The following is a 27,340-nucleotide window of genomic DNA, read 5'->3' on the forward strand; positions in this document are numbered from 1 at the left end:
AGGTGCCCTAGAATCAAAAATTAAATTTACCTTGGCATAGTTGAATAACAAGAGTTCAGTACATGGAAATGAGATACAGTGAGTCTCAAACACCATTTATTCCTCCTTCTTGTGTAAATCTCATTTGTTTAAAAGACCTCCGAAGAACAGGCGAATCTCAACATAACACCAACTGTTACGTAACAATTGGGATCAATAATATGTATGACCCCAATATTTGCATATGCCAGCCCATGTTCAAGGCATAAGACAAGGGCAGCCAGTATTAACGTCTGGATCTGTGCACAGCTGAATCATCAGACTAGGTTAGCAAACAAGAACAATAGTGAAAAATGGCAGATGGAGCAATAATAACTGACATGATATTTTTAGTGATATTTGTAAATTGTCTTTCTAAATGTTTCGTTAGCATGTTGCTAATGTACTGTTAAATGTGGTTAAAGTTACAATCGTTTCTTACTGTATTCATGGAGACAAGAGAGCCGTCGCTATTTTCATTTTTAAACACTTGCAGTCTGTATAATGCATAAACATAGCTTCATTCTTTATAAATCTCTCCAACAGTGTGTAATGTTAGCTTTAGCCACGAAGTACAGCCTCAGACTCATTCAGAATCAAATGTAAACATCAAAATAAATACTATACCCACATGATCCAACGCATGCATGCAGCATGCATGACGAACATCTTGTAAAGATCCATTTGACGGTATATTAGCTGTGTGAACTTTGTAAACGCACTGTATTATAGACGAGAGCTCGAGGGAGCAGGGAGCATGCGATTTAAAGGGGCCGCAGCGTGAATCGGTGCATAGTTAATGATGCCCCAAAATAGGCAGTTAAAAAAATTTATTTTAAAAAAATCTATGGGGTATTTTGAGCTGAAACTTCACAGACACATGCAGAAGACACCTTAGACTTATATTACATCTTGTAAAAACTGGTTCTAGGGCACCTTTAAGTCTTACAGGCTTCCGTACGGCATGCGCCTGCAGCATCTTCTTGTGTTTTTAATGGTTCGATTCTGTCTGCATTCAAGGCATCCTCAATATCAATAACACATCCAGCTACATGTTTCCTCTTTACTTGCGTTCTTGAGTATTGGAATTGAACTTTGATGGATGATGATGGCGTAGTATGAGAACACAAGACGTAAGATCGTTAAGGGCCGTTTCACACAGAACTTTTTTGATGTTAAAAACGCAAGATGCAGGTCAGTGTAATGATAAAAAGTGCACGGTCTATATCCATTTGTTTAAAAGTTAAACTTATTTGAACTTTAGCACCACATTTTTAGAACATTGTGTCATGCGCGAGATGCTCCAAATGATGCTAGATGTGAGCGCAACAGGGAAATTTTTGGTTTAACTCTCAATTTATATGAATTTAATAACTCACATCAGACATGAAATAAAAAGAAATAAACAATGCATAATGCAAGTTACAAAAAGTATAGGTTAATTAAGGACAAATAGGTTAAAACAATGGACCGAAAAAATAGAGTTTATATGCAACTCCTACCCATTCTCTTCAATAACTGTGTCAGCACCACAGTTAAATAATAAGAAATGAGAGATTTGGAAGAAGGCTAAGAAAGGAAGCAGTGAGGGAGGAAAGCAGAAACGTAGGATGACAGGACAAGAAAAGAAACACGGAAGGACCATTCAGTGTGCTCATTTGCACATGTGCTGCTACAGACGGGATTGGGTTTTCACTTTCACAAAATGTCCTGAACATCTTTCTTTTTTTTGTTCTTTGCATCTCTGGACCTTGTGGATTTAATGTACCTTCAGAGCCTCTCTTTTATCTGTTTCCTGTTCTCTACCTCTCTTCCAAAACTGTGTCCTAACCAGGCGTGAAGCGATTAAAGCTCTCTCTTCCATCTTGATTTGAGTGTTTTACCTAAGCAACCACAACTACCACAAGGGACGACCAAGATTTTGTTGGTCTCTTACATCTGGTAGCACAATGAAATCCCATTGGTCCAAATTATCACTTCACATATATGTAGCTGTATAAATGATCATTTCATGGAAAATTTTGCTGGATGTGAACTATTTCAACTTGATTGAGTGTGCAATATTTCATGTTAGCCTATTCAAAATGTTCAAATGTTGGTACAGAATTAGCAAGCAACCAGTATCATCTAGATTTGTAGTCCTTTGATTCTCTCTCACACACACAACTAATGGTGTGTTAATTGAGAGAGTGTTGAGGGTTGCTGCAGTCCAAGCTTTGTGTATGTGTGTGTAAGTGAGCGTGACTGTAGCATTACTCATGCCGTGACAAGGCATAGCTTGTGCAATGATAGAAGCCCTACAGACAGCATGTAGAGGACTCTGTGTTTGAATTTGGTGTTCGCACATCCTCTGCCTCTCTCTTCTCTCACCTTCAAGTGTGATATAGAAGCGACCTAGCCTGAAATCACTGGCTAAGTGTGACTTGGAACACAAAATGGCAAATTCTGTCCATTACACATACAGTAATGGAAAAAGAGGCAACAGAACAATCTTTATGTGTGTTAGTGCTGGGCAGTTTACCAAAATCTTATTTCATGCTGTGATTTTGGTAACACTTTATTTTGATGGTCCCCTTTTGACTATAAGTAAGACTGCACCTACATGTTATCTAACTCTCATTATTAGTAGAGTATTAGACTTTTAGTAGAGTATTAGACTGGTTAATATCTGCTTATACTTTATTTTGATGGCCCTCAACAGACATTCTACTGTTTATAAGTAGCTTTGCAAGCATATCAACTTATTTTACTAAGCCTAACCCTACTCCTAACAGTCTGAGAGTTGATGTAGGTGCAATGTTAGTCAACAGAATGTCTAAAGGGGACCATAAAATAAAGTGTAACTGTGATTTTTATATTTCACAACATAGTTAGTTTTGTCGGGAAATCAAATCCAATAGTAAATATAGTAAATAGCCATGTGGTAAAGACTGTTTTTGGATAGCATGTAGTAAATACTGTTTTTGGATAATCGGATGAATTAATAGTTTAAAGCATTTTTCATATTTGATTATTTTCCCTTTTTTATTTATAACTAGTTGGACTCAAAGCAAAAGGTGTTCATAACAAATGAACTATCTCACATTTTATAACACTTGAGAAAAACAAAGGCTAAAATAACAAAATTAAAATAAAATAATAATTTTAAAATAATGTGAAATTAGATAAATTAATTAATTGTTCTGCTTTAAATTGTAACGAATGGTCTGCAGCATCCACACCGATATGGAGTATAAAGCAAAATATCTTTTATTCAAGATTCTTAACTCTCTGGAGCCATAAGGGAAAACATATGGAACTAGCAAGCCACATAAACATAAACGAGAAAATAATACACACAGAGTAATTAACAGAACTAAGAACAGGTGTGGAACTAACAAGTAACTATGGAAATTAACAATGACTGGGAACACAGGCAAAATGAGAACAGGGAAAATGGAACCAAAAGACAGTGAATCTAAACAAACATAACCCTGACGCTACACCCCCTCCGGGAAGGCCCAATCCTTGTGCCGTAACCACTTTTTATAGTCCAACAGAGGAGGGTGGGTGAGGGGTTGTGTTGGTGGTCGAAGAGCTAAAGACAGACAGACACTGGAAGGAGCTGACAGAGGGAGATACCATGGAGGAGACAACAGAGAGAGGAGCCAGGCAGGAGATGGTAGATGGAGAAGACAGCTGAAGACCCCAAGCACAGCCAGGGCGAAGGCCCATGGCAGATCTGATAGTGGGAGAAGCTGGGGTGGAGTCAGATGGAGCTAGGAGAGTTGGAGACCCAGACAGAGCTAAGGAAACACAATGACCAGGTGAAACCATAGGTCCTTGAGGCCAAAACGAAGCTGCAGTGACGAGCGGTCGAGGTGGAGCCAGGGTGAAGGAAGACTGAAGTGCAGCCAGTGAGTCTGAGGACCACAGCGGAGTCGGACAGAAGGTAGAGCCTGATGGAGCCCTCGGTGGAGCTGTGGGTTGAGCCAGGGGATCCATTTGCCAAGGTGAGATACAGGAGACTGGGAGCTGGGCAGGACCAGCGGTCATGGGAGACTTTGTGGAATTCCCTCTTCTATTTCCTAATCAAATAAAACAGATAATACAGGTAAATAATGTGGAGCTTCCCTCTATGCCCTGATACTCCACAAGCACACCCACTGGGATGGACTATGTTGCCGGCTCACGCACCTGGTCAGACTCTTCGTTGGGCTTGGGCTCCAGGGCAATGATAGGCTCAGGCGTCTGCTCTGGCTCTGGCATTGCGGCAGACTTGGGCTCTTGAGGGTTTGTTGATCCTGCTCCAGGACTGTTAGTATGTTTAAATTTTGTAACTCGTGGTCTGCAGCATGTGCAACGAGATGGAGTATAAAGCAAAATAGTCTTCAAGATTCTTAACACTCTGGAGCAATAATGTAAACTTGGTAAACTAGCAAACAAATAAACGAGACCGAACAATTGATAAAGAAAACTAAAAGCTTAAAAACACACAGGGTAATTGACAGAACTAAGAACAGGTGTAGAATTAATGCGTAACTATGGAAACTAACAAAGCCCGGGAAAACAGGCAAAATGAGAACATGGAAAACAAAACCAAAACACAATGAAACTAAACATAACCCTGACATAGATTCAGATTGAGTATCAGTGGAAGCCTATTGTTAAATAGCAAATAATAACATTTGTGGTGATCAATTGTATTCTGTTTGAATACAGCAAGTTGCAGTGTTGCTTAGCAACCACAAATGTAAACTCAACTTATTTGCGATATTTCACACTCACTGCATTCGAAAATCTAGAAAATGCTGCATCTGCAGAAAGGAAGGCAACATGGCACATCTGAATCCAGTGCTCATGCAACATCCTGTCTACTCAGATACCTTCATCTGATTGATTTTTGAAAGCAGCACAGATGTATCCTTCACTGTCAATGATATCTCACAATCCCGTGTGTCCGATTCCATGAAAGTTGAGCTAAAAAATAAATATATAGCAAAGTTGTGAAAGTTGTGGTAGTAAGTTTGTGTGTAAATGTGCATTTTTTTTTTTACCAACTTTTTTGTATTTTGTAGTTCCACAAGCTTTTGTGCACAAACACTGCCTGCAAAGTCATTGCTTGATTGGGCATCGAAACAACAAGTCATCTGCCTAAGGTTTCAGATGCAGCCTCTATATTTGAACACTCCATTTCTCTTTGTTGCTCTTATGTGTAAATAATTTAAAACATTTCTACCCACTTATAATCAATATTTTCATTGTATTAATGGTACAGCAGAATCTACCGATTTGTTTTTAGCGTCGCGTGATATACCATCATATCGGCCAGCTCTAGTGTGCATTAATCGTGAAATGTTGTGGTGACAGCTCCAAAGACCCTTCCTTGTGCTGTCAAACCTTAAAACGTATCCTTTGTTTTCAATAAAAAAAATATTTTTTCCCTCATCCAGTGGACTGATTAATAACAATAATTACATGTATCCATTGCCCAGAAATTGACAAGGCCAAAAGCAATTATCTCTATTAACTGTAATTTGATTAATTGGTTACTAATGTGTTCCACGCTCACCCTGACGGCTCAGTGAAAAGCAATTGGTAAGGACTCAATGGCCAAACAGTGCTTTAACTAAAACATCTTAAGAAATCATGATATTTGTTTCTCTAGTGAGCAAAGAGTGTCTTGGTTTTAAAATCAAAAAGAGCCCAGATGGCTGAGATTTTTGTCAACGTCACCCCAAAGAGGTCATATAATTCATCTTATCTCTTCAACCCATAAAAAGAACCATAAGGAGATAATGTGTTGAGCACAGGTCCAAATTAAGAAATTCCTGTATAGAGAAGTGGGTTAACGGGCCAGTGATGGATGGGCCGGCCCGTTTTCTCCGGTGAATAATGACGACCTCTTCACTTTTCTGAGAATTGGGCTCCTCTGCTGAGAATGATTGAGCGTGCCTGGAAAGGGTCATCTTTGTGTCTGCTTCACCGTTGATCTACTTCTGAATCTTCTGAAGTACTGCTGAAGTCTACAAAATTGTTAAAACACTCTTTGAAAAAATTATCTGACACCGGCATAAATTTCCAAGTTGGTTTATGTCAGATTAGTGTAGGTCTTTTCAGCAGGGCATGAATTATTCTAAATGGGTAGGCTATATGTTTTGACTCAAATGGTAACAGTGCAACACATCTTGAGACCTGTATCCTTTTACACAGGACGTTTGTAGCCTTTCATCAATGCAGAAAAACAGCCTTCACTGGCTCATGCCCCAGTAAAAAGGGTCAAGCAATGCCCCTGCATTTACATTCAAGTTTTTAAACTGACGTTTTAGACACATAAATGATGACATGATTGATTAGGCTACTACAAAACATATACACACATGGTGCATCATGGTCCATGGTCTTGGTTTTAAAGTGTTAATTCAGCAACTTTATGGCTGTTAAGTTAACTATATAACAACTAAAATTCCAAGCTGACCTGATTTCATGGAATAACATAGCCAACCCGGGGAACATTTTTGCAAAATGCAAAATAAGTACCAATACGTACATATCACTGCAATTTCCAACAGAAATTTAACTAGAGGCAGCAAAACAGCAAGCACTTTTAATTGTTTTCATGAACAGTTATGATTACAGTGTCAGATTATGGATCAATAAAGACTTGTTTTCACGTCAACTTGCACAATATTATGTTATGATCTCAAAACACTTTTTACGAAAGTGCATGATTTATAAACAAATACATTTAGGACTTTGCATCGCTTAACGAGCTCCATATGTTTTGCTTTTCTGGCGTAACAATCGTGTTAAACATGACTAGATAAAAGAGCTCAAAGACAAAAACAAGCTAAAATGGCAAGATTACGAATGCTTTTTATGTCACATTTGCTTTTGTTAACACTATCAGGTAGGTTTAGATGTAATGTTGGTGGTACGTTATCTTAAACCGAGTGTCTATTTACATTAAGTGCAAATACCGTCCCTTGTTTGCAAACGCTATTTACACTAGCTCAACCCACCAACTTCTGGTTGGTCTTCAGTGGTGCAGCAGTAGCGAGTAAGGCTCGCAAACCAGGCTTTTAACGTGATCGACCCAGGTTCGAATCCACCTTTTGCCAAGCTCGCAAAGGGTGGATTCGATATTCTATTTACACTTAGTGTAAATAGCATATCGCTGAGAAAATGCTGCTATTGTCACTTAGTGTAAATAGAAAATATTGCTATTTTCACTTAGTGTAAATAGAATCTATTGCTAAGAAAATATGCTATTCTAACTTAGTGTAAATAGTATCTAATTGCAGTTAGATGGTTGTTTTACCCAAAATACACTTCTAGTATATATTCTAATGGATCAATGTAGCTTTTTGCAATCTATTTTTGTTTTGTGATTTCACACTTTACACTTTACACCTCTGACGTTATTGTTCCTGGTTTAAAACCAGCAGGTTTAAGGGGTTTAAGGGCTATTTTTCTGCCTTTTCTTTGTTGGCAACACATGGAACTGGGCCATATAAGGCATTGGGTCTTTCCTCAGCATTGGCAGTGTGTCTGTGCAAAAAAATTGTGATTGAGAGAATACAGCGACACACCAGTTCCTGCTCTATTAAGCCCTGTCAGGTCACTGTAAATAAACGGGACCCACTTCAATCACCTCTAGTTGACCCCAAAAGAGTCACGCTTTGTCTGAAAGGCATGGGTCGGCACGGGTGATGTCTTGCTACAGTCTGTGCAGTGAGACGTTTGATAAAAGGTGCCCTCTTAATCTGTCTGTACTTATCAGCGCCCACAGTTTAGAGCTCAGGTCACGATGATGGACAAAGCAGCTGAGGGCCACAGGTCTCTTTGATCGGCTGTGCTGCCACATTTCAGCCCATTGTTCTTCGCTCATCTCTCCGAGCCATTCAGACCCCATGTACACGCATCAAAATCAATCTGATTACTATGATAAAGACTTACCCTGCTTTCTTTTCATTTCATTTTCATTTCAAAGGAGTGTTAGTCCAGATCCAGCTCTAAATTATGATTATTATCACTCAGGGAGGCAGGCTGATTCATTTCCAAGAGGGACGACTGCCACAGACCCAGAAACACTTCAGCTGATATGAGGAAGCGCAGATCAAAGCACCGAGAAGGGGAGCGAGAGAAAGAGAATGAGAGCGCAGAAAACAAACATGCAGGCTGTTCACAGAGAAGATCGCACATGGATTAGCCTGCACTTTTTTCATTCACAGCTCTAATTCGCCAAGCAACTTAACTTAAGGCTGCAAACCTGTGTCGCATTGCATTGTGGGAATGGCCTTTTCTCTTGGAGTAGACTGATTTTGTTTGTCAGCCCCCCTCGCACTTTTAGATGTCATCCCAGTCCTTGTTCTAAATAATTTATGAGGCCAGCATCATTCTGCACATGTGAGTCAGAGTATTCCATGTCCTTATACACAGAGCCAAACCATATGAGAAAAATATGTGTGCCAATTTAAATGAAGTACAAATCTTAGTGTTGATTTAAACACATTTATTATATTTTATGTTTTTATGTTTTAAAATTATGTAGTTATATAATTTGGTAACACTTTCCAATAAGGTTTCATTACTTAACTATATTAGTTAACATGAACTAAGACTGAACAATATGTCTGCAGCATTTATTAATGTCGGTTAATGTTAATTTCAACATTTACTAGTAGATGTTTAAAAACATAAATTGGGTCACACTTTAGATTAGGGTCCAGTTCTCTCTTTTAACTAACTATTAACTATGACTTTTGCCTTAAAGGTACAATTTGTGATATTTTTTTCCGCTAGAGGTCGCTAGAAGCCTATTCAAAACAAAGGCGTAGTTTGATGACGCCAAGTTTTAGAGCGGAAACTTGGGACATGTGGTCTCCATCTCAACGGACGGTGCAAAAGAATAGGGATTGGAGTCTGGAAGAACTCGATGCGATTATTAACGTTACTGTAGTATGAAGCAGAGCAGGACCGAGTGTTGCGGAAGCTGAACGAGGAGCTGGAGCGATTGATCAACACACGCCTCACGAGCAGCGGGACTTTTATTATGACACAGTCGCCGGCGCCGCTTCCGCTTTTCCGGTCATGAGTTTACGGGAGCTGTCCTTGTCGACAGAACCAGCGGCAGATGGTAAACAGTAATTATGTTCCATAAATAAGTAACACAATCCACCATAAAACGTGCAAGAAGTAAATAAGGAACTGCTTGAAGCAAGCTAGTGGTTTGCTGGACGCTAGACTCTACTTCTGCATTTGTCCACGGCACTGTTGTCATGTGGTTTCTACGTGAGTAAAGGCGGTAACAAAGGTAACTGGCGTCATTGACAGGCGACTGCACTGCCCCGTGTCACTGTTTAGAATGGGAATTTTCTCATGATTTACAAGTAGTTGAAAACATTAGAGATACTGTTTGTAATCAGCTGGACAAAATATATAACACTAGCCTAGTGGTTTTTGGATATTTTACTGCAAAAATTTTACATATTGTACCTTTAATAATCTGCTTATCAATAGTTAGTAAGGAAGTTGTCAAGTTTAGGTATTGTGTATTATTTAAGGGTTACTTCACCCAAAAATGAAAATTCTGTCATTAAATACTCATCCTCATATAGCTCCACACCCATAAGACCTTCATTCATCTCCGGATTCATCATTTATCTATTTTTTTGAGGAAATCCAAGAGCTCTCTGACCCCTCCATAGACAGCAATTTAATTACCACTTTCAAGGCCCAGAAAAGTACTAAAGACATTGTTAAAATATAATAAAAAAAAACAGCGTCTGCCAGTACCGAGTTGGCGTTCTGACTTAGAACCCGGAAGTGCTGCACTGTGTTTACAACGTCAACAGCGTAGGAGACTGACAAGGAAGAGAAGAAATTGAAGTTTGTTTTCGCACAGCCACTGAAAATAGAGTAAATTTTGATCTTAAGATTTGACGTTTGATGTCACTGATGTCAAACCAGATTTTAAAAAACACATTGTTTCATAATTGAATTGTTCTGTCTAACTTTTCTCCCACTGTCTTCCTCCCAGCCTCAGTCCAGCCCTGTGCCTATAGGCTTGTGTGGGACCATGATGCTCAGCAGCTCAGTGGATGTACCCAGCCCAGGAGGGATGAGTGCAGTGACAGCCCGCAACGTGGTTCGCAGTTCCAGCATAAGTGGGGCCATGTACAGCTTGGAGAAAAGCCCCAGCAGCACGGGGCCCGATGCCACAGGCCTGGTCGGAAACAAGAAACGTCGCTCTAGCCTGGGAGCCAAGATGGTGGCTATTGTGGGTCTGTCACAGTGGAGCAAGAGCACACTGCAGCTTAACCAGCAAGGTTGGCAGCTTTGAATACTCTCGTCTGGTTACTCCAACTACCCTGCTGTTCTCTGTCAGATAGTATGCTTGTTGTTTCCTTTGCCTCTTTGTGCTCTCACTGTCACGGCCTGAACAATTTCATGGCATAGTTTTTCATTTCTGCATGGTCATTCTTCAGTTCTTTTCCTTCCGCTTTCCTTCACGTCTGCTGAACTTTCTTATCCTTAGTTGACTGTCCAGTTTCACATTTACTAAGTTTCACAAGGTTACCAAGTCCTGTCAGACGTCAGACGCATGACGTCACCCATTCAAAGTAAATGAGAAGCGCTAACGCCGGCGCCCCGTGTGAATTAGTAAAACCACCATACGTTTAGAGTTTGTAAAGTACATACTGATGTCTATGGAAACAGCAGTAACAATCAATTCAAATATATTTTGCCTACGTGTTTTATTCATATCAGACACACATAGTATAAGTAACTATAAAGTTTACTCTGTTTTCTCCCAGATCACCAACCATTTACTTACATGGATTTCGGGAGAAATTGATGAATTCACGTGCTATAAATCCGACTGACAGGGCTCGCTGAACAGCTGCGCAAACAAACATTGCGGCGCCCATCTCGCTTTATAGATCAAGATCATTTATTAATGTTTTTAAACGACAAAACACACTCACTTATACATATTTGAGAATCGGAATATCAGATACTTGATGACATGGTAAGCAAGTTTGTGAATATTTAAAAAAAAAAAAAAAGGAGAAACAAAATAAAAGTGTTACATCTGTCATACAGTGTTTATTGTAGCTACGGTGTGTGACGTGACAAGCATGACGCTTTGCCATGGAAACAATAAATTAATTTATAATTTATATATAATAAATAAAGTTAAAAAAAAGCAGACAAGGACCAACTTTAGCCGACGGTCCAGAACACACTGAGAAAACTTAGTCGGCAGACGAACAAAGACTGGCCGACTACCAACCGTCGGCTTGCTGGTTCCGGGCTTAAGGCCGATATACACACTGCATCAACAGACACAAGCTAGTAGTGACACTCACGTATTTGAAGGCTGCTATTGGATCATTGAGGGTAAACATCATATTATGCGACTATGCATTACTTTACGGAAAGCTTACGACCCACTAGCTACGTTCTGCCTTAGGAAATGGTGCAACTGAATAAAGTAGAGCGTTAGTCTAGCTAGTAGTTAATAAGCCTCTAGTGTGGACTTCATGTTCAAATTTACGAAAGAACTTACGAATGGCTGGTGCAACCCTACACAGGAGGGCAACAATAGAACATGGTCTTCATCCCTACTTTTTATGTTTTTTACAATTCCACTTTTGAGCACCTGCTTTTAATTGCTCCTTTTCATTCTTCATGATATTCTTTGCATCATTAACATAATGTACACTGTATTTTGATGTAATGAGTTCACTTATCTCTTTCCATAATTTAGATTTGACATCTATTTTACTACACTTTAATGGTTAAAGTGTGTTTCTGTATATATATAAAAAAAAAAATTATTTCAAAATATTTCCAATTGTAATTTGGGCCACTCTTGCGATACTAGTGTCCTGAAGGGCCCATATGCCTTTCATACTCTGCACCCTGCATTTGTGCACATCTTCCTATTTTTGTCTTCTCAGTTCTTTTGTCATATTCTGGTCACCGTGAATTCACATGCGCTGGATCAAATTGTTCTTGCAAAACTTGTCTATTTTTGATTCTCTGTCGAAGCAAATGCAAAAACATTTTGAAAAATTAATTATGGTTGTAACTTTATTTTTATATTTATCAATATACCTTGCACAGTATATTGTATATATAAGGGAGATGTTTTGGGCAGGTAAACAGCATTTTTACAATTAAGGTTTCATTGTGAATTTTTATTTATTTATTTATTTTTTTCATTTATATGCTTTCTGTTGTATGTTAAATATTTTTTGAATAGTACAAGATGTTATGTTGCTCGCCTTGTTTCCTTTTCTTCCACATTGTGTGTGTGTGTGTGTTTCAGCTGACTTGTTAGTGCACAGTGTTACCCTTATGCCCACTTTCATTAATTACATTAGTATATTGGAGCTTCATTGTGTTCTGCAGGTATTTAATGATAATTCTGAATGATTGTGGATAATTCTGGATGATAATTCTGAATGATGTACTTGGAAAAATAGTTTCCAGATCAATATATTTAAACAAATAATTGAATATCATAGAGACTTTGGGTTGGACTCTTTTGATTTGAGTCAGCAATCAACTAGAAACTAGAGCTGCACGATTTGGGGAAAAAAATTAAATTGCCATTTCTCTGATAAAAATTGCAATTTAAAATAAGATTAAAAAACGTCTCGGGTTACGAGTGTAACCCCTGTTCCCTGAGTAAGGGAACGAGACGCTACGTCGAATGACGTGATGGGAACCCTCTATATTTTGTGTTCGTGAAGCACCTCTGTATCCAACCAATGAAGAGACGTGACGTCAGAGGCGGGTGACGTCACGGATCAGGAAGCTATAAAGCACACCTGAACACAAAGCACGCCAGCTTCTGTAAAATGTCTGAAGCAAGCGCACCAGGTATGCAGGAGATACGGCCACGTGACGTAGCGTCTCGTTCCCTTACTCAGGGAACAGGGGTTACACTCGTAACCCGAGACGTTCCCTTTCGTGGGAACTATCGACGCTACGTCGAATGACGTGATGGGAACGCAATCCCAACTACGCCGTGTCTCCGAGTGCCTGGCTGCTATCTTGTAGGACCCTGGCCCCCGAAGTGATATTAAGATTAAGATTATAAAATCTGATGAAGGTGTGCTGGGATGACCATCCAGCCGCACCACAAATGTCGTCCATGGAGACTCCAGATAAGAGAGCTCTGGACGCGGCCATACCTCTCGTGGAATGAGCGCGCACCACTAAGGGACACGGACATCCCACTGTCTCATATGCAAGTGAGATGGCCTCGACCACCCACTTGCTTATCCACTTTCTTTCCTGATCCGAACTCGTAAAAGGAGGCGGGCAGAAAGCCTCGAGTACAATGGGACCTGGGACCCTCGTCGGAACCTTCGGAACATAGCCCGGCCTGGTATGCAGAAAGGCTTTCACCATACCAGGCGCAAACTAAAGACAAGATGGAGCGACTGACAGCGCTTGTAAATCACCAATTCTCTTCAAAGAAGAGACGGCAAGAGAAAGATAGTTTTAAGTGTCAAGAACTTGTCTGACACCTCCTCTATTGGCTCGAAGGGAGCCTCAGCCAGCCCTTGGAGCACAATAGTGAGGTCCCAGGTCGGGGTCTTTGTGCGCACCACAGGTCTCAACCTGAGTGCACCGCGGAGGAAGCGTACTACTAGGGGTCTCGACCCAGCGAGGAGCCCCCTACAGGGATATGATGAGCCGAAATAGCGGCCACATATGCTTTCAGCGTGGAAGGGGTTAAACCTTCCGAAAACTTTTCCTGAAGGAACTGAAGCATGTCAAAGACAGAAGAATGGACCGGGTCCAAATTATGCTGTTCACACCACACAGAGAACAATTTCCATTTACATAAGTACAACTTCCTCGTGGAGGGAGCTCTGGAGTGAAGGATGGTCTCTACAACCTCGGTTGAGAGACCAGTTCCTATGAGCCTTGCCCCACTCAGGGGCCAGGCCCACAGTTTCCACATTTCTGGGCGGGGATAGAGAATCGTGCCGCCCGCTTGAGACAGGAGATCCTGCCTGAGAGGAAGCTCTAAGGGAGAGCCTTGAAGTAGAGACATTATGTCCGAAAACCATATTCTGGTCGGCCAGTACGGGGCCACCAATATTAGGTCGACCTTCTCCTGGCGAACCTTCTCCAGAACTCCCAGGAGCATTGAGACTGGGGGAACACATACAGACGTAGCCTCGGCCACGTCTGTAGCATGGCATCCAGCCCTAGAGGTGCTGGGTGCTGAAGTGAGTACCACAGAGGGCACTGAGCTGATTCCTCTGTGGCAAATAGATCGACTTGAGCTCGACCGAAAGTTTTCCATATCAACTCCACCACCTCAGTGTGGAGTTTCCATTCCCCCGGTCTCGCGCCCTGCCTCGACAGGGCGTCCGCTCCCACGTTCAACCGCCCGGGGATGTAAGCTGCTCTCAGCGAGAGGAGCTTTCCCTGGGACCAGAGGAGGATGCGACTGGCCAGCCTGAATAACAGGCGAGACCGCAAGCCCCCCTGATGGTTGATGTATGAGACCACCGCAGTGTTGTCCGTGCGGCCCAACCCATGGTGATCTCTCAGGTCTGGGAGGAAGTGTTTTAATGCAAGAAACACCGCCATCATCTCCAGCCGATTTATGTGCCAGGAGCACTGATGGTCCTCCCAGAGACCCTGAGCCGAGCGACCACTCATGATCGCCCCCCAGCCAGTGAGGGAAGCATCCGTCGTAAGCATTACGCGACGACGAGAAGTCCCCAACATGGGTTCTGGGACAGGAACCAAGGCTTTTTCCACATGACCAGAGCACGAAGGCATCGCCGCGTGACTTTGATCATGCGAAAAAGGATTTCCCCTCGGGGAAAACCCCTTGGTCCTGAGCCACCACTGTAGGGGTCTCATGTGCAGAAGGCCAAAAGTAATAACGTTGGACGCAGCTGCCATAAGACCCAACAGTCTCTGAAACTGTTTTACAGTGAGTGACTGGTCATAAGAGACCACCGTCATGTTGTCCGTATGGACCAACATGTGGTGGCCCCTCAGGTCTGGGAGGAAGTGTTTCAGTGCTAGAGACACCGCCATCATCTCCAGCCGATTTATGTGCCAGGAGCGCTGATGGTCCTCCCACAGACCCTGAGCTGAGCGGCCACCCATGACCGCTCCCCAGCCCGTGAGGAAAGCATCTGTCGTAAGCATTACACGACGACCAGAAGTCCCCAGCACGGGTCCCTGGGTTATTAACCAAGGCTCTTTCCACATGACCAGAGCACGAAGGCATCGCCGCGTGACTTTGATCATGCGAAAAGGATTTCCCCTCGGGGAAAACCCCTTGGTCCTGAGCCACCACTGTAGGGGTCTCATGTGCAGAAGGCCAAAAGTAATAACGTTGGACGCAGCTGCCATCAGACCCACCAGTCTCTGAAACTGTTTTACAGTGAGTGACTTCACCCCTTTCACGGCCCCGAGAATGGAACTCAAACGAGCAGGGGACAACTGCGCCTGCATCGTGGTGGAATCCCAGATTACACCTAAGTAGTTTGCAACCTGACTCGGGACCAGCACACTCTTTTTGGCGTTGAGCCTCAGCCCAAGCCACTTCATGTGCGACAGGACAACATCTCGATGTTGAACTGCCAGTTGTTCTGTTTGAGCTAATATCAACCAATCGTCGATATAGTTCAGCACGCGGATGCCCTGGAGTCTCAGCGGAGCCAGCGCTGCATCCACGCGCTTCGTGAACGTGCGGGGTGAGAGGGATAGGCCGAACGGAAGAACCCTGTGTTGGTAAGCTTCGCCCCCGAAAGCAAACCTGAGGAACTTCCTGTGTGAAGGATGGATGGATACATGAAAGTATGCGTCTTTCAGATCTGTCGCTACAAACCAGTCCTCGGACCTGATCTGAGGGATGATCTGTCTGAGTGTAAGCATTTTGAGCTTCAGCTTCTTTATGGATCGATTTAGCACACGTAAATCTATGATCGGACGCAACCCTCCATCCTTCTTCGGAACAATGAAGTAGCGGCTGTAAAAGCCCGACATTTTGCTGGGAGGGGAAACCCTTTCTATAGCCCCTTTTTGCAAAAGCGTCGTTACTTCTTGCTCCATCATCAGAGACTGCTCTGGGGTTACCACCGTAGGAAGCACCCCATTGAACTTGGGCGGTCGTGAACCAAACTGAATTCTGTAGCCCTGTTCTATCATGAGCAGCACCCACTTCGAAACATTCGGGATTTTTCCACTCTTCCAAATATTCTACTAAGGGAACCAGTCTCTCGAGACTGGTCTCTGGTGTTTTTTGAGCACTTGGCTCGTCTATCTGACGCGGCGCACCGGCAGACAGACGAATCACGTGCTGGCCGACTCTCCTCGGAGGATCGGTGGAAACTGCTGTGCCCTGACTCACGCTTGGTGGCAGGGTTGACAGAACGGTCCCCTGAGGGCACCGAGGAGGACCCGATATCCGAACCCCCCCGGAGGGGGCTGCCCTCGAGAGATCCTGCACTATGTCAGGACCTCTTCTTTGAAGCCTTCCGAGAGATAATGACGGTCCTCAGATCCATCCTAGTCCGGAGGCTTTTAAATTCCTCAGAATTTAATGTATTCAATATTTCATTTAATCCTCAAATTAAATGCAGCCAGTTCTTATATTTTTGAACAGACTGAATATATTTAGAATACAAAAAAGAATTATAGCTCGTAATAATTCGCAAGGTATTTTAGGGAAATAGAGAAAGGGAACTCCCGTCTACTCAGATCCCTTAATATATACATACACATACACACACATGCATAATTACGGACACGTGATATATGCGCAGCCTCGGCAAACGCAAGACCCGAGCCGTATTTTCATTCTTGCAGACTTAATCTACGCGCTGCCTCGGCAACGCGAGATCCGAGCCATATATTCTTTAATGAAAACTCAGTCTACGCGCTGCCTCGGCAACGCGAGATCCGAGCCATATATTCTTTAATGAAAACTCAGTCTACGCGCTGCCTCGGCAAGCGCGAGATCTGAGCTATATTCTTTAATGAAAACTCAATCCACGCGCTGCCTCGGCAAGCGCGAGATCTGAGCTATATTCTTTAATGAAAACTCAATCCACGCGCTGCCTCGGCAAGCGCGAGATTCGAGCTTTGCAATAGACTTTTATTCCCTCGAGAATAAAGCCAACAGGAGTGGAGCTACAAAACTCCCGCTAGTGCATACTTTTCTTCGGGACATTTTTATGAATGAACACGGTCACTGTCAGTTGTGAGCTGACGTGCACGCTCCACTCCCAGCAAACAACACATAAATCTTGTGTATCCCAACTCGCTTTGTAGTGTAGCACAGGGGGAAAAATCAAACTGCTGTTCACGATTGATTTGTTATAAACGTGTGATTTTGAAACACGATATGTGTGTGTGACTGTGAGGTGGCGATCCTCAGATCGATATCACAATATCCACCTCCTCAGAGCTGGACATGTGAGTATCGGTGCCTCAACCCGGGGGAAGAAACCGCAGAGCGTGCTTCCACCTGGGAGACGGCGCTGAACCTGGCTGGTGAGGGCAGAGAAAAGGCGCGCCCGTCTCTAATCCCTCTGTCAGATCCATTTGTGAACCCCATGAACGGAGCATCCGCCCTGCCTCAGCAGAAGCGGGACCCGATCCGCGGGGAACACTGCAGCAGTGTCCTGAGAGCGAGTTTTTACAGTGCACACAGACGCTCCCTCGAGAGCTGCCTGGGCTCACTCCCATTTCACTGCTGTTTCTCGCCATAATACGTGTCTTTTTTATATATAAATATATGGATTGGTGTGAGATACTCTTGTCCTCAGACGAAGAGATCTTGACTTGTTTATATGTAATAAGACAAACAACACCAAATAAGACACACAAGATACAGAGAGCGCTTGCTGAAGACAACAGAAGCTGGCGTGCTTGGTGTTCAGGTGCGCTTTATAGCTTCCTGATCCGTGACGTCACCCGCCTCTGACGTCACGTCTCTTCATTGGTTGGATACAGAGGTGCTTCACGAACACAAAATATAGAGGGTTCCCATCACGTCATTCGACGTAGCGTCGATAGTTCCCACGAAAGGGAACCCAGGTTTCCTGTGGAATGAAAAAATGTTGGGTGGAATTTGATTTAGTCTTTCGGGAATTGACTGATTTGTATGACGTTTGGTGTTGATAACTATATACAAATCTGAATATGCAGATCTGAATGCCAGTTTGCAGTCAGTTGTGGAAGATATTTAGTCCCATACGTCATGAACAGAATAGACGTCATTTTGAGGGAGAGAAGATTATGAAGATTTAAAGATTATGATGCCATATGTATTTTTTAAAAGTAATGCAAGGATAAATCATCTATAATAAGCACTGCAACATTCTGTAAAAAAAATAAGAATTGTCCATTTTGATTTCATGGCGACTTTAAAGCTTCTTTTACATTTTTTTTTAAATTAAATCATTGTACCAAGCCATATCACAGTTGTGATTTTATTTAAATTAAAGGTGCAATAGGTGACTCTCTATAGAAACATTTTTTGTTATACTGGTTGAAAGTCTCATATCCTAATAGCAATCACTATGTTAAATGGTGTAAATGTATTTTCATAAATATCGTCTGTGGAAGGCATAGGACCCTAAAATATTCATCCAATCTTTATATTCGGTCCGAATGAAATAATAAGATGTCCTACCTGCCTGTCAGCATATGTTTTTACATACCCTCGCACACCCTGTTCACATCTTTTCAGAAAGCACCGCAATCAAACAGCAGCCACCTTTTACAGTTTCTACCGAATCAAAACAATAAGCTTATGCTTATTCTCTTGTGACGCATTGCTGAGAGCAGCTGTGTGTGTGTGTGTGTGTGTGTGTGTGTGTGTATGCATGTGTGTGTGTGCGCGTGCGTGCGTGCGTGCATTCAGTGTTTTGGAGAAGGTGTAGCTTTGGACGGAGATATGCAGGGAGAGTGGGATTGTATGCTTTTAATGCTAGCAGGCTAATGTTAGCATTTTCCAGATCACCTACTGCACCTTTAATGGTGCAGCCCTACTAGAAACAGCCTAGTAACCATCCAGTATACACCAGCAACGGCATACCAGTGTATTAAGAACCACTGAGAACAACCTGCTCTTCAGAACAGTCAAGCACCATCCACATTTTCTTCAGGAAGTATATGAATTTAGTCATCAATTTTTTTTAATAGATGCTGCCATACAGGGAAGCCCTTTCATTTGCTTTGCTTCATCTGGTCTTTGTGTGTGTTTATTTGTGGCTGTAGGATATTAAAGATATGTGTTTGTCAGCACAGCATGTGAAGATCATGCCCTGCTCTTAGTCAAGCATTGAACAGGCTAACCTTCCCATCACCCTGCATGACTCATGGATGACTAGATGTGTGGATGAGTAATACAGCATAACCTTGGCTTCTCCCATGAATAAACCTGCATCTCAATTCCGTTTGTTTGAAAAAGTCAAGCTGTGGATTTCACCAACCTAGATTAGAATCTAAGGATGTTACTGTTGTCCACAGCCCACTGCTCTTCCTTTCTTTTTATACCTTCTTATTTTTCCTTTCCTCTGGTGTAATTGTACTCCTGTGGGGTAATTACAGACTCTGTGCCAAGGAGTAATGCTCTCTCTCTCTATAAGGGTCAGCAGCAGCCCACAATTGTTAACACAGTCCAACAAGCGAGTGCTGCAGTGTAGCCATGTGAGCAGTCTTGGCAAACAAAGAAGAACCTGCCAGACAAATCAAACTGCCAGTTTGTAATGACACTTGTAATGAGCTTTGCTGTTGACCGTCTATTGCAGGATTCAGGAAAAATTCTGATTTTAAGAACTGGCTCATTTTCCATTTATGAGTGTTAGATTGAATTGAACTGGCCATGAACCACAGGATGTTGAATGGGAATTTAAATTGCAATGATGACACACACAAGTCCCGGAAGTATAAAGGAGAGCCTGGAGAAACAGTCAGCATCTATCGTCTTGAGGGACTGTTCTGCAGGCAGGAAGCCCGAAGCATGGCAAGGAAAAGCAGAGTCTCGTTCCCTGGTTCTCAGGAAACTATGGTCACATACGTAACCTGAGACGTTCCCTTTCGAAAGGGAACTCGCTCTGCATTGATTACGCAATGGGGAACGATATACCCACGTCACCATGCTTGAGGAGAGTGCATGCCAAATAATATGGCTGACAAACATCAAGCAGTTTCGAAAGGAAACGCTTAGCAACTCACCCTCGGGTCACACCAGGCTGTCAGTGACAGCATTCCCTATGGCCAACAGCCCAAACTGAGCCTACAGAAGGCCTTCCAGAGAGAGAAGGCCTACTAAGGCCGCTAGAGGCATCTGTGACCAACTTTTCCGCAGACAAAGTGGTTTCTTTAAGGGAATGAGGCCAGGGAACCGAAGGGAACCCCGTCCAGTCACTAGAGGGGAACGAAGTCACCCCCAATGCCATCAGGGAGGCCAACCTGGTCTGTCATAGGACAAACTTAGTCCTGGCCAACCCTGTCTGAGTACAGAATCTCCATAACGCATTCTTCATAGAAGGTAAGAGTGACTGCAGAATGGCAGGAGCAACTCAGACCCACGCGTAGAGAAGGGCATCCTGGAGAGCAGAACTCAGCTGAGTGCTATGAGGGGAATATAATCCACTCATCCTAGGATCTACTCAGCACTTAATTAACGCACTGAGGAAGCTGTGCGCTAAACACCTGTTCATACAGGGGAGCACAAACCAGCCTAGGGCTGAATCTTAGGGCTGATTAAGGCCTACCACCATGATCAGCTTAGGGAGCTAAGCACTATTACGTACATAACCCAAAAGGGAAGTACCAAGCTCACCTAACAGGTACACCATGCAATGGGCACATAATCATGGAGGCCGAAGAGGGGCCTACAACATGATAGTAGTAATGCGTGAAACAGAAGTACACTCAGAAAGTGGCCTTGAGGGGCCACTCTGAATATCTATCTTGCCATTTGGGGCAGATAGGGACTTTGAAAGCAGCAAACGAGGCTGTGAAAATGACAATCCACCTAACACAATCCAATGAGCAGTGCACTCAGTAAAAGCACCTTTTACTCTTAAAGCAAGAGGAGTACAACGTACGCCAACACGCATCAAGGAAGGCCTAATCAGGCCTCTGACCTCAGCAGACACGTGGCGTTAGCTCAGCTCGTGGCACTGTTCTCAGGCACCAAAACGATAAATAACCGACTCGAAGGAGGTTAAGTTACCATCTGGGCCCCTGGCCAACCGGAAGCGTATATAAAGGTTTTTCTGAGAGAAATATACACCAACATATACCAATATGTTCAAAAAGGCCGCCCCTCAGGGCCTAGAAACCTCATAGACATATGGCATAAGTCCAGTGGCCTTTTTTAGGAGCATATAATAGATCCACCCTACAAGCTAGGTGGCCATTAGCTCAGCTAGAATACAGATCAGACTCAAGGAGATGGATGTAGTTTAACCTAACCTCAGTAAGGTTTCACCACAGCATACACCCTGAGGGGCTAGCCACTCAAAGTACTCGTTAAAACACCATAAACTCTCACAGCGAGAGAAGTACGTAGCTGAACTCCAAATGCTACACCGGAGGCCTAAAGGAGGCCTACCTTAGTAAACATATGGCATCAACAAGTGGCTGTCATAACCAGACCACCCAAAGGCCATGTATTTAATATAGAAACCTCCTCAGAAGAAATACATAAACCGCTGCCACCCCACGTGAACAGGTCTGATTAGGGCGTATCCATCAGGGTGGGGCGTGGCCGATGGTGGTATAGGTTCTCGGATTCCCAGGCATCCTGCCAACAAGTCAACTAAAAAGGAGGCCCCGCGGGGCCAATCTCAGCAACAAGTGCCGTTCAGCCTATTGAGAGTAAAAACACAAACTGCACCAACATGTGAACTAGAAAGGAGGCCTGTTGGGGCCTACCATTCCAATGACACGTGGCTTCAGCTCGTGAAATTAAGGGAACCAAGCTACAGGCAACCAGCTCTAACCCAACGATAGCTGTGGGAAGCTAGAGATAAGGGCCTACCACCTGAGATAACAGCATCAGTTAGTCTAAAAACAGTCTACAACCTAGCTGTTAAACTCAACAATTGCACCTACAAAACAAGGGGATAATGGGCATACGGCCTAACAACTCCCTCGGGAGGAAGCCAGAACTAGGAACTATACAACCTGACAAGGGGTAGTATACATAGGGTTATATGTAAATAACACACCTAACCTAGCTCTAGCCTGGCCGCTAAGTTACGGGCCTTCTTGGTGTAAGGAGTGCTAACTCAAACTACTCTAGAAAACAGCAGAAGCTACTCTAAACAACAGGTGGCTAAGAGGCGGCCATTTTGTGGCCTGCACAATATATACTAGCCAGCCTATCAACTTCAGTTTGCCCAATAACCCCTTACTTTTTCCTGACTACATGCTCAGAAAACTATACAGGAAAATAAGGTCTTATTTTAAGCACATAAGATATAGACCCTCCTGTGGCTCAAAGACTGAAGACTCCTAATGCTCCTTTTTAAGTGAAAGGATGGAATCTAAGGTTCTTTTAAGTCTAAAAGATCCTCTCATTATCAAACAGAAAATAGCGGGCCGACAGAAATAATCACTATGGGCCTAACCATCAGTCTGTCCATAAGAAGCATCTGAGCATGATATATGTTTATATATATATATATATATATATATATATATATGTTTATATATATATATATATATATATATATATATATATATAAATATTTATATGCATGTGTAGGGTGAAAGAAGAAGAGGAGAGGGTAGATAAAAATCACCCTATGTAGCTGGGGGATTGATTGCAAACGCAACGGTGTTTTCAATCGATCACCCATCTCACTCTCACTTCCTCCTCCCGTCTGTCTGGATACAGATACAAATCTGAACGGCTAGGGGTTTTTCCATGTTCTCCCGATCTCAAGCGCGGAGATCAGAAAGGAATGGAAAGTCATGGAAGCTGCCGCATAATGGACAGAAAGGAACCGCAATGGTTGGAGTTAAAAATCATCATTTGTGTTCTACTGACGAAACAAAGTCACCTACATCTTGAATGCGCTGGGGGTAAGCAGATAAACATCAAATTTTCATTTTTGGGTGAACTATCCCTTTAATGTATATGAGTTTACAGTACTCATACTTATTGGTTTTAAAACTTAAATGGTTTAAGGCATTCGATTTCCTCAAATGGATTAAGTTACCATAACTTTTATAGTGTATAGTGTAACGTTTCTACAACGCATTCACCACGGTAAACTACGATGACCTGAATCAACACATAAATTAAGTGACCTTGAAGCAAATGTAGCTGTTCTTACTGATGTTCTACGTGTTATTTGGGAATGACACACTTTTTAACCAATAAACAAGATTTTGCAAGATTTATTTAAAAATTTGGAAAAGGAAAAACTGTTTGTTCTCCTAAACATTCTGTCATCATTTACTCTCCCTCATATCTTTCCAAAGCCTTATGACTTTCTTTCTTCTGTGGAACATAAAAGTAAATATTTTGAAATATGTCTGTGTTTTTTGCCCATACAGTGGAAGTCAATGGTCACCGAAATGGTTTGGTGCGTGTTTGGAACAACATTAGGTTGAGTAAATCATGACATTGTGCAGTGAACTGTCCCTTTTAAGTACTTTTTATCACTATGGACAGTTGCTAAGATAAGGTTGTTCGGAAAAGTTTTTAAGGTGAGGCTTTAGCAAAGAGTCAATTCCCATTCTATTTTTCTCTTTTATTCTCTCAGTAGCTTATGTTGGTGCGTAAGGTGCGCTTTATAAAAGATGACCTTTTCAGTGTGCTGTATTCTCCCAGCAGGGCTGATAAGTCTCAAGGGCTGGGATTGTTGAAGGATTGGGGGGGAAGCAGTTTGACTCCAGGGTTCACCTGTCTGGGGCATCAGGGTCAGTACCTCAGCACCTGTCTGCCCTTATCCTGGATAACTCCTTTACTCTGCTCTGGCACATTTCGACTTCCACACACCATAGATTCCAGCCAAGCAATTTAATGTGATACTGTGCTGTAGGTCTTATTCAGCTCTGAGTCAGTGATGCAATAAATGCGAGTGCATAAGCTCAGGGAGCCGAAAGAGAGATGAGAAATTGAGTGATGAAGGAGAATTGAGTGGGTGATTGACTGACAAGACTGGTAATAGCCCTATAGTGTAAGTGCTTAATTTTTTCATCTATATTCGACTACAGGCTAGGGTCCTGATCTGCAAATGTGGTTACCCTTGTGATAAAAACACACACTTTATTATAAGTTTAACTGTAGTTTATTATTCCATATTATATTAAAAGTGAAACAACAAATGTGTAATTACAAATATGTATTTATACTTGACAAACAAGTTTTAATAGAAATGACATTCAAGTATATTTTAGTTTACCATGAATGAATGTCAATACATTCGACAATACACTTTAACAATATTCAGATATTTATGAATTTAAATATATAGAATTACTTAAGTCCTACTTAAGTGGTTCAAAATGCACTCTAATGTTCAACTGCTTTTAACATACATTTAAACTATAATACATTTACATTTAATTGCAATTAACATGCAGTTAAGAGTCTGAAAACATTATATTCAGTTCACACTTAAAGGGTTAGTTCACCCAAAAATGAAAATTCTGTTATTAATTACTCACCCTAATGTTGTTCCACACCCGTAAGACCTTCGTTCATCTTCGGAACACAAATGAAGATATTTTTAATGAAATCCGAGAGGGTTTTTTTTTTATCCTCCATAGACACCACCACTTTCAAGGTCCAGAAAGGACTAAAGACATAGTTAAAATAGTCAACATGACTGCAGTGGTTCAACCTTAATGTTATGAAGCAACGAGAATACTTTTTGTGTGCAAAATCAAGACAAAAATAACGACATTATTCAACAGTACCTTCTCTCCTGTGTTATTGTTTACGTTCAGCGCCATTCCTCACAAGTTTGAAAGTGTAGGCTAGTTAGCTTTGTTAGCTCAGCAATTAGAGATGAATCAGGAGGCGTTTCTCAATGTCAAGGAAGGATCCTCGGAAGCCAGAATTTCAAGGATGCTACGTCATCGACATCCGTCAAAGGACTGTTCCAATGTCGAGGATTCTCAGAATTTCAAACAAGGACTGAGTCCTTCGTTCGAAAAATATCCCATACACAGGAAAGGATGCATATGTGTATCCTTCACGCTCTTCGCGCTCTCAAATCACCCACAATCCTATGCACGCAGCTTTGCGATCTTGTTAAAAAATGTTTTAAAAAAATGTTGGACGTTAGCGGGCAATATGCTTTCAAATGTAAGTATATTTACGTTACCAAACATTTGTTATAACAGTAGTAAATATGTCAGATAAATAAAGTTTAACGTTTAAATGCCAGTACAAATTACTACCGTATTGATATTATAAATTATACAAATACAAATTACGTTATTGATGGCTAACTGAACCGGACTGTTGTTAGCTTGTTTGCCATCACCGGCATTTCCTTTATAAATAACTAGTTAAGTTGTCTAAATTTAATATTAATATTATACCATTATACCATTCACAGCATTATTCATAGCTTTCTCGTATTTTTTAACAGGGACCAAGGAACAAACGGAGGCGTTCATATGTCTAAAACAAGCAGCTGTTTACCGGGGGGTAATGACGCAATGACGTGCACTTGCTAGTCTGTTCCATTTACGTGTTCTCTGAATGCTAAAGAGGAGCCTCGGCCTAGACTCTGAAGGAAGTGACTTGGAAGGACCAGTCCTGCCAAGGAAGTATCCTTGACATTGAGAAATGCCAAGGATGTTCAACTAGTTGTCCAACAAACAAGCCAGTTAGCAAGTTCAACTATTAAGATTATCTCTTTTTCAATTTCTTTCAGTTTTAGGTTTTAGCATGATGATAGCATACTGTGCTGTAGCATGCTTGCTAACAGTTAAACAATAGATACGTTGCTCTTAGGTAAACTGCTTATATCCTAGATTTATGCCAAGTTATTCTACAACTTATCCTACACTAGCCACGTTGCTAGGTGAACTGTTTATATCCTAGATTTATGCCAAGTTATTCTACAACTTATCCTGCTAACCAAGTAGCCCATCCTTGAAGAATGTGATCAAGACTGAATACCTCATAATAAGCTTTATATTAATCCACTGCATAGGCAAGCTTATTTGAAATGAAAGCGAGCAGCTTACGTCGTTTCTATCTGACATGTATTTGCAAACGATTCATTTAGACCATATGGGTGAGTTGCTGCCATGGTACAACATGGCACCTTCACTTTCCAGAAGCACTGAATGGCTCTGGCAGGCAGGCATCACTGGCAGCCGTTCCATCTCCATGGAGACAGCGAGGCAGCTTCACACCACTCACTCGACGCTTGGTTTTTATTAAAGCACATCTGACAACACTTATTTTGAAATGAGCTGTCAATCTATTTGCTGTGGGGCCTTTGTACTGAGGGTCATGCTAATGAAGGGAGTGGACCTATATTTAGATATATCTGAACATGACACTTAGAGATAGAAAACACACAAAGATCCCTGCCTTCAGATTTCACTCTGTCCTAGCTAGTTTTCCTAGCAAGGGATTTTGATTACATGGTTTTCTCTCCAGGTTAGTACATGGAGAGACAAACAAACCTGACTGTGTCATTCCTTGTGAAAAAGAAGTGTGCTTAAATGTAGTGAATATATGCTTGTAGTGTACTTCAAATCATAAACATATATTTAAAAAACATATATAAACATATATATAAAATAAAATATATATAAATATATATATATAAAAAAACCAGACTGTGTTTCTTAAAACACTTTCTGTAGGTATACGCTTTTAAAAAGTGCACTTTGTCATAATGTCAAGTTAAAGGTTTTACTTTAAAGTATATTTTAAATAGTTTGTTTTAATCATCTTTTTCAAAGAAGTACACTTATTTTGACGTGCTGAGTCTAACTAACATACCGAAACACATGTAAAGTAATTGATTAGTTAACCCAAAACATTTAAATTCTGTCATCATGATAACATGATATTTTAGTGATATTTGTAAATTGTTTTTCTAAATGTTTCATTAGCATGTTGCTAATGTACTGTTAAATGTGGTTAAAGTTACCATCGTTTCTTACTGTATTCACGGAGACAAGAGAGCCGTCGCTATTTTCATTTTTAAACACTTGCAGTCTGTATAATTCATAAACACAACTTCATTCTTTATAAATATCTCCAACAGTGTAGCATTAGCCATTAGCCACGGAGCATAGCCTCAAACTCATTCAGAATCAATGTAAACATCACAAT

The 27,340-nt window shown here is 41.7% G+C and overlaps 1 protein-coding gene across 1 annotated transcript in view; it reads left to right on the forward strand.

The window, feature by feature from the left end:
- rims3 (regulating synaptic membrane exocytosis 3) overlaps window positions 1-27,340 on the forward strand; it is an 81,435-nt gene that overhangs the window by 4,848 nt on the left and 49,247 nt on the right. The window contains exon 2 of the mRNA XM_067361476.1: window positions 10,040-10,328. Coding sequence (XP_067217577.1) covers window positions 10,079-10,328 — 250 coding nt within the window. The 5' untranslated portion in view covers window positions 10,040-10,078. The remainder of the gene's footprint in view (window positions 1-10,039; window positions 10,329-27,340) is intronic.

The sequence above is a fragment of the Chanodichthys erythropterus genome, chromosome 15 (assembly GCF_024489055.1).
Source record: "Chanodichthys erythropterus isolate Z2021 chromosome 15, ASM2448905v1, whole genome shotgun sequence".
Classification (NCBI taxonomy): Eukaryota; Metazoa; Chordata; class Actinopteri; order Cypriniformes; family Xenocyprididae; genus Chanodichthys; species Chanodichthys erythropterus.